The sequence below is a fragment of the Limulus polyphemus genome, unplaced genomic scaffold (assembly GCF_000517525.1).
Source record: "Limulus polyphemus unplaced genomic scaffold, Limulus_polyphemus-2.1.2 Scaffold694, whole genome shotgun sequence".
Lineage (NCBI taxonomy): Eukaryota > Metazoa > Arthropoda > Merostomata > Xiphosura > Limulidae > Limulus > Limulus polyphemus.
This window is the reverse complement of record NW_013666304.1, coordinates 399935-409079: the sequence shown is the minus strand read 5'-3', so window position 1 is coordinate 409079 and position 9145 is coordinate 399935. Positions and strand designations below refer to the sequence as shown.

Here is a 9145-nt window from a genome sequence, read left to right as displayed (position 1 = left end):
ATACTAATTTACTTTAAAGGTGTAAATAACAGTGTTTGAAATATCTCATATATAATGATTCATTGCAAGAAAGACTCACTGAAAAATCAGGAATTTAAAAACGAGGATAAACTTAGAACTCGGTGTACAATCTGGGATATAAAAATGAAGTGAACGATCTGAGGTTTAGTGTTGAGGATAAGTACGTACTTATCTCCTTTTTTTAACTGTTATTAATTACTAATGAACTACTAAGAACACGCTATAGACTTGTCGTTTCTACTGTAAAGAAGTACGAAGAAATACCAAGCAGCGTATATTCAAAAACATAAACTAAGGTTTAGTTTTAGATTGATCAAAAAATATACGTAATTCTTGGAGTCTGGCACGGCCTGGTGGTGGTTAAGGGTGCTCGACTCGCAATCTGAGAGTCGCGAGTTCGAATCCCCGCCACCAAACATACTCGTCCTATATGGTTGCCGATTGGGACAGCCACTCAAGTGTAAAAATTATTGGCTTACAAAATTACCGGTCGACCCCAAACTAGTTGGGATTAAGGTCGTAAAGGACAAAAAATACAACAACAACAACAACAACAAAAAACAAACAAAACACGTGATTCTTGGACTACGGTTAAATATTTCTGAGTAACGGAAACCTTTACACATCCAGTGTAAAATAAAACCACAGGATAGAAAATGAAAGATTTGCTTCCCGGCAACATAAAGTGGTCGCCTGCTAACGTTTCTGTTAAGTAGTTAGCACTTTGGCTAACAATTAGACATTACGTAATGAGCATATGCAAGGAAAAGTATTATCTCCGCTTGAAAATAAATGATCACTGTCTAGACAGGGCCCCCATACCTTTATCGCCAAGCTGAAAGAGGCGAGGAACTCAAGGAGAAAGGGACGCTACATTTAGAATTTAATTACAGAACATAATAAGAAGACACAACGTCTTAGCTTTAGCCACTAAACGTAGTAAAACACGTTAAATTATTAAATGTAGTTTGACGTTATTCTGTGAGAGAAGGCTGGGCATATGTTACCATAATATCATGACAGAAGAAAAATTCCAATGTAAATGGTTTAAAATAAATTTCATTAACATTAACGAACGTATCGGACTTATATGAAACAGCAGTATTTTTAAAGATATTAATATTCTAATGTTCTGCACAATTCAGGCCTCTTGACCAGGCTTAATTGTCTGGAAATAGGAAACGTGCGTAAAACTATTAAGTTGCTCTTTTTCTGTATTTTATTAATACAATTTTACCACCAAATGATATATCACTTTATCAGTTACGCTGACGTACTGAGTAAGTTGTTCTAAACTGTAATACAATATATACACAAGAAAAATAACAGACAAAACACACCTACTGTAATATAATATATACGCAAGAAAAATAACAGACAAAATACACCTACTGTAATACAATATATACACAAGAAAAATAACAGACAAAATACACCTACTGTAATACAATATATACACAAGAAAAATAACAGACAAAATACACCAATTGTAATACAATATATACACAAGAAAAATAACAGTGAATACCATTAAAGAGTGTTCGTTTTAAATAAACACTGTGAATATTTCTGATGACTGGAATGTAAGTTATTTTAGTTGCATAAATAACAATGCTGCTAAAACTGTACCATGATCTTAGCGCCATCAAGCGGCCAACTCAAACAATCTAAGTGATAACTAACATAGTACTGACACCAATGACTAGATGTCAAGTTCACCACTGTGGAGACTGTGTCAACAACCAGAAGAGTTAAGTAAAAGTCGAGGTGGTATGTAGTGTAACATTATGAGAACCTTGGATAAATAAAACTAACAAAGGTATCACATATTCCACAGAAAAACCAAAATAAAACTTATTTCTGCTATTAGAAAGTGTGGTTATCTTAACGCACGTACACACCACATATATAAACAGAGGATATTTAATTAATTACCATTGAACAAAAATTGCAATGTCACACTACCTGCAACTATTTTCGAGACGTAGAACGCCCCCTGTAGTGACTGATCACTATCTCGTTTCCTTGATATATATTATAATATCTGAACAGTTTGTGCATCTGATGTACATAAGCATATAAAAAATCGTTACACACAACATTTCAATTGGCACATTGATAATAACTTTAATTAATTTTCTCGTTGATATATTTTCCAATAGATTATCCTTGATGATTATGAATGTGTCCAAAAACCATCATCTTGACAAAGAATCATGGTGTACATTTCCTTTAAGAGATCTGCAAATAATAAGTTCTATTTTATTCGTGCACAACCAATAATTATCATAATAAAGTTATTAATTTCACACTTTCTCGAACGAACAGATACCACGGACCAAGGTAAACGATCTTTAAGAGCGAAATGTCTGTTATAAATACGTAGAATTTCACTTCAATCAGTTTTTATATCAGAGTAAGGCTTATTTTAAACAATCATTGACAATCCTTTCGAACACGTTCTAATAAAAAATATCTAATATTTTCTTAATTATACGAATCAATATTGTATCCTCTTCTAATTTAAATGATAATGTATTACTGCATCACGAGTATTTTTATTTTCTTTTATAGTGAGTCTTTAAGTTTGAAAGAGAACTAACTGTATGTGTTATAAGGTCGGACACCTATGAACGTAAGATGTAATAGTTTTCTTGGTGAGCGCATAAGAAGAAGGAATGCTTAAAGAAAACTCATAAACAACCACTCATTACTAACCTTTGTAATTAAAAATAATTAGATCAAACTTCATCTGTAAGGTGACCTCCCAGGATTTTTGGCAGCAACTCGTTTGGGAGGAGCTAATAAGAGAGAGAGAGAAAAAAAACGAAATCAAAATCACACACACATATATATATATATATATATATATATATATTATTTAAAAATAAATACATTACAAATTTCAATTAAAATATAAGAGCCATATTTCCCCTTCCATGTTTTTTTAATGTATTTCTTGAGCTTTCGGTCACAATTTCTGCAACCATCTGCAGATGTCGATAGTCAATTGTAGAGACGACTGAGAAGGGTAATATAAATGTTTTGTTATGGTGTGATTGCCTTTACAAGCTGGCGAAGCATGATTATAATTATACTTATCATAAGACATTAGTATTAGGCTTATCACACGTTTAAACACTACGTCCTTCCTTTATCAAGTCCTTTAGGGATTGTCAAGAATTAGAAGAGCGTATAATAATAACACTCCAAGCTCGAGAACAGCAACGTTAGTATGGTATTATTGGTGTTACGTGGAGATGGTAGAAGCGAATAAGATATTGATGTGATGAATGTGATCAGATAGCCGCAATACAAGGATTTGTTGTATAAAATATAGAGACAAATTGTAGGTTGAGTTGTAATTTAAGTTAAATGTCAAAACTAAATATGAACAATACTGTATAAGATAACTAAGTTGTAAGGAAGTGTGCCAAAAATTATTATAATATTACTCATGCCACGTGTCTCTACAACTTATTAGCTTCAAGTGGTTTCCTTGATATCACTTTCAACTTCAACACAGTGAGAATCAATCGAGAACATTCGAACTCTTAAAAGAAATGAAATGTAACGTCAATCGCGTGACACTAACTATTTATTATTACAAAAAATGCTATGAGCATAGAAAAACAAACCTTAATGCAAAAATAGCTTTACTAAAGTCGAAAATAACACCCTGTGTTGTTCACTTTTTATTAAGCACAAAACTGTATAATAGGCTATCTGTGCTGTGCTCACCATGAGTATCGAAACCCGAATTTTAGCGTTATGAGCCCTCAAACTTACCGCTGCGCCACCAGGGGGCCGTGTATTGAAAACATAGAGATGGGAAAATGATTTTCATAAAAAAATGGTTATTTGTTTATTTTTCATTATGAGAGAGATACATATTTCATTGAGTTCATCAATATTATGATTTCTATTAGGCCTTTATTTCGGTCACTCCCTATGTGCCTCAGTCTACACTTATTTCTTGATGCAATTCTTTTGATAGTGACTATGTTGCTCACGTTTTTGAATGTATTTCCACGTGATGCGGTGATCAATGAACATGTTCATCAATGTTATAACATTTTGATATTTGTAGCTGCAGCAACTGCCACGCGAGTGACGTGTATTTAATATGATGTAAGAGCTCGAGTAATTTTAATTGACCCACTGTCAGTTATTCATAGACTGAAACACTCGCAGAATGTTATTGCACATGTTACTGAAGGCTCGTAAATTAATTACAAAACTGAGAAAGAGAAAACATCGCTTTTATGTTTTAATATATGAACATACATCAATATGTGGACGACAACATGTTTATATTGCTCCTGGAAAATCAGCTTCATTAAGGTACTGTAAGAGAAGTTTGGTTTTATTACGGTAGACATTCTGTCTCTTAATGATACTTTAATTCAAAGTTGACACAATTAATTACTATGTTATGTCACTAAATAAAAAATAATGTCTTTAAAATTGCCCCCACTGACACAGCGGTATGTCTGCGGACTACTAGAAACCGGGTTTCGATACCTGTTGTGGGCAGAGCACAGATAAGATAGCCCTTTGTAGAGTTTTCTGCTTAATAACAAACAACAACAATTTAACAGTTCTTGTCAGATAATATATTTGAATAATCAGTTGTTACGAATTCTTATTTTTTAAGTAATTGCATGCTATTAACTTGACTTACCAATTTTTATCATCTATTTTATGGCACACTATCTAAAGTACCCGTCAGTTGGACTGGTGATATAAAAACTCGTTTGTAACAAAGGATAGGAAATTGTGCTTCTATTGTTTTTCTTAACATAGTAATCATTGAAGGTGCAATAAAAATACATAAACGTAACAATACTGAAAAGAAAGACATACTGTTTTCAGGAATTCTATCAATATCAAATTAGAACCTTCCTCATGTTATCCTGAATCACGGTGCTGATTGATCAAGAAACTTGGGAACGTATAATGAATAGATACACACACATATTGACGTTTATTCATATAGATTCTGAATCACGTGTTTATGTGCGTATAAAAGTATGAAACAAATGTAGAGATTTTATTTTATTTTGGATTTGAGTGAACCAATTGAACAGTAGATTGTAAACAGTATAGCATGATAATATATAAGACTGATAATAATTTTAGTGACCCATTTTTTTACTGGCCTTGCATGAGTTTCCAGTGAGAAAAGTGTATAATAGTAATGTAGCTTCACACTTTTTGCTTGTTTCACGCTAATGTCAACAGGGTCGATCCTAACGATGATAAAGCTCTATGTTTCATAGCAAAGTTATAATTGCAGTAGTATAAAATACTATATTCCCTGATGAACGAAGATATGTTGACAATCCAAGGGGTTGCACCCCTCATGTGCACGGAGATCTGGCTTCCTGGCTGCTTCCCAAGAAGTAGAATACAGTTCCGTTTCTGATGATACCAGTGGCCTTCTGGCTTTGTGATATACTATTGATTGCTCATCTTTTGCTTTTCCTATACAGTACGTATTTTCTAGCAGCCTCATTCGCTTTAAGGGACTATCTGAAACTAAAAGCCCTCTACATGAAATTTGGGTCTTCCCACGGGAAAGAGTCCCATAAAGTTTTGTTTGATGAAAGAATAGCATAGAGGGGAGAAGCACTGCCTGTTCTGGCCTTGGATTTTAGAGAAAGTACTGTCTTGCTTACCCATAATTATAACTTGACACACCTGAGATCCTAGTCACAAATCAGTTTTTAGAGGCCATCGAGGATGAAAAAACTAAGTCTACAACGTCTACTATTATTCCCGTATAAGGTAAGATACTTAGGACAAAATACAGATAAACATGGGGTTACCACAAATATTGACAATACAGAGTTCTCAGAATGACAAAAAAACTAAAATATTTCTAAGTCTGTACAGTTACTAGTGGCAATTTCTTAAGGAATTTTCAACAATAGCCAGTCCATTGCACAGAATTTTTAGATAAAAGATAATTTTTCTTCAGCACAGATAAAATAAGGACAGAATATATTCGTAATCAGAAGAAAATTTTGATAATTTCATCAGTTCCAGCTCATCCAAATTTCCATTCAAGAATCACCTAGACACAGGTGCAAGTAGCAAAGACCTAAAAAACTATTCTATCGCAAATACAGAAAAATAGAAACACCTGAAGCTTAATTTAACAAGTCATTCGAAAAGTAAAGAAATTACTTTTTGAAGGACTTCTTAAAAACTCCAATAAAAAAATTAAAATTTTCATCTTAAGAATGAACCATATATTTTAAAGATGCATTAGCAAATTCAAGAACTCTGAAAGAGAACTAGCAAGATGGCTAAAACCGCAAATTGATATATAATGCTGCAGCTCAATATCGCAATGCAGTCCTTGAGCAGAAGTTGTAGAGATTGTACTTATTGATCACGATGAAAAACAAAAGAGGAATCTTTTCATGTAAATAGAGTGTGGCTGCATTTATAAAAACCAGTCAAAACTGAGCTGGATTGTAGGACATTATTCAGGATTTGGAGTTCCAATTGGTCAAGAAGAGGAAGAAATAGAATGTCCAGATTGGGCAGAAATTTTGCCACTTACGTAGACTACAAAATAAAGCCTACACAAGCACCAGGCACACACACAACAAATTTACCAGGAAAAGTTGTATCGGGAATTGGAACCACATGTTCTAAATACTACATAATAGCGAAAGCGGTGGTCGTAATAGAATAAAGAAGGTGATGTCCTGTTGGTAAACATGAAGCAAACGTTGTGGAGTGGTGTAGAGTATATTTTAAATTAAAGGAAATAATTTCCTCACAGAATTAAGTCCTCGCTGTAATTTGGATCAGACATGGAAAAACTACCACTTGATGTCTTAGGCCTATTTACATGTACTAAGATAGGAAATAATACACTGTAGCAGCTATGCACTACCTTACAAAATTCTCTATTTTAGGGGAAGTCCATAATTTAGAAGTTCGCACTATAGTAATAATGCTAATTGAAAACTATTGCTGCAGTTCTGAAGTGTCAATTTTCGTATAACTTCATCAAGAAAATAAATTTGAATACAGGCTTTCATGAAAATTTGTGAGATTTTAGATACGAAGCAAATAAGGACGACACCATATCAACTTCAGAGTGACGGTCCAGTTGAATGATTTGAAAGTTTCCACTATTCAGATTTCTGAAGTAGTAAACAGATAAGATGAAAATTGGGATGAATTCCTACAAATGAATTTAATGACCTAAACATTTTCAGAATATGAATCAGCAAAACTCACGCCTGCTAAATTTGTACAAGGAAAAGTGCAAGGCTATCAGTTGATCTTTTAACTCATTGTATAATCACACACATGCACGAAAAGTTAATGGAAAACATAAGAAAAGTGTAAGATTCTTTGTACCAGATGAATCAGGAAGCACCTAATGATTTCAAGTAATGTGAAATTAAAATATGATATCAATTTGCTGAATAAAACTGTTTTAATTCCACAATAAGGATCAGCCAACCACAGAAACTTACCTTGATATGAAGGCTTATTTACCGTAACGAAGATAATAATAGATGCTAATCATAGGATGCAGCGATCCAGTACCACTACCCTGAAGGTTGTGCACGCCGATAAGTTGAGGCTATTTGATGATCTGTTTATTAATATCTTGAGTTAGTTTCTGAGTTTAAGAATCATTATTCGTGCTTTATGTTGTCCTCTTGTGTCTTTGTCTTCTTTTTCCTGTTTTTGTTTTCTCGCGGGAGAGAATGATTTGTTTTGTTTTTAAAATATTGTGTTCCTGTTTTGCATTACTCTTATTTCTTCTAAGGGTTTAATCTGACGTGACTCTTTTTATGAGTTTCCTTTCTTGGGGATCTCTCATTTGTTGGAAAGAATCCTTCATGACAAGTATAGAGCCCGAGATATTTGGAAAATTATGTAATGTATAAACACAAACTAAAGAAGGAACTTAGTAAAAATGTGATTGCGCTTCTAAGAAGAGGAAAACACGGTGTCCTTATGTGTGGCGATAGAAACGAGTGATATAGCAGTCTTTATAAGAACAAGATTTCAATGTATCTTCTTACGACGATCGTTATTCTATTAAAATTAGTTTGTCTTATAAAGGGGGGGGGGGAGAAGGAAGTATCATTTTCAGTTGAAGTGTACCTTATAATATTATTCAGCTGGAAGGAGGTTATTTATTCTTTATTTTCTTTTGATAAAATATAATTAAGAAAATTAGATGTTTAAATACACTTTTAAACTACTTTTTTTGTTATTTTTCTCTTTAAACATTGTTTTGATTATTAGGGTGGTTTAAATCGTGTATTACTAAAACAACCTGCTTCCTGTCTTTATAAGGTCAATGAAATTAGAACCGCGCCATCTGGTAGCTCCCTTGATATCACTTACACAGCCGCCTGTTTAACACCACAATTTATGACATTTTCAGGAGTTTATAGCTTACAATTTGGAAATTTTTCTTCCTCTTGATGCGAGATCAAATCGACTGGTGAAATAACCTAATACTTGTGTACTGTTCACGATTTAGTGTTTTATCGACTGGTGAAATAACCTAATACTTGTGTACTGTTCACGATTTAGTGTTTTATCGACTGGTGAAATAACCTAATGCTTGTGTACTGTTCACGATTTAGTCTTTTATCGACTGGTGAAATAACCTAATGCTTGTGTACTGTTCACGATTTAGTATTTTATCGAATGGTGAAATAACCTAATGTTTGTGTACTGTTCACGATTTAGCGAATGGTGAAATAACCTAATACTTGTGTTCTGTTCACGATTTACTGTTTAATCGAATGGTGAAATAACCTAATGCTTGTGTACTGTTCACGATTTAGTGTTTTATCGAATGCGAAATAACCTAATGCTTGTGTACTGTTCACGATTTAGTGTTTTAGTTCAAATAAGTGACCACATTTAATGGTAAATGAAACTTGTAAATCGTAATAAAATCCCTGTGACATCATGGCAATTCAATAATACAGGAAGAGGTCTTATATTCAGGAAATACATGAATGAACACATCAAGAATTATTCCAAGTTAGATTGAATAATTTTATTAAAGTTGATAAAAATATGCATACATATCAGCATGTTTGATAGTCATGAAATACACTGTTGC

The 9145-nt window shown here is 33.2% G+C and overlaps 1 protein-coding gene across 1 annotated transcript in view; it reads right to left on the bottom strand.

Annotated features, from left to right (window-relative positions):
• Positions 1-1553: 1553 nt before the first annotated feature.
• Positions 1554-9145, bottom strand: part of LOC106460021 (Down syndrome cell adhesion molecule homolog) — a 112873-nt gene continuing 105281 nt past the window's right edge. Inside the window, exons 25-26 of the mRNA XM_022386616.1 lie at positions 2740-2822; positions 1554-2262 (exon numbers count right to left, since the gene is read on the bottom strand). Of these exons, the coding sequence (XP_022242324.1) occupies positions 2770-2822 (53 nt within the window). The 3' untranslated portion in view covers positions 1554-2262; positions 2740-2769. The remainder of the gene's footprint in view (positions 2263-2739; positions 2823-9145) is intronic.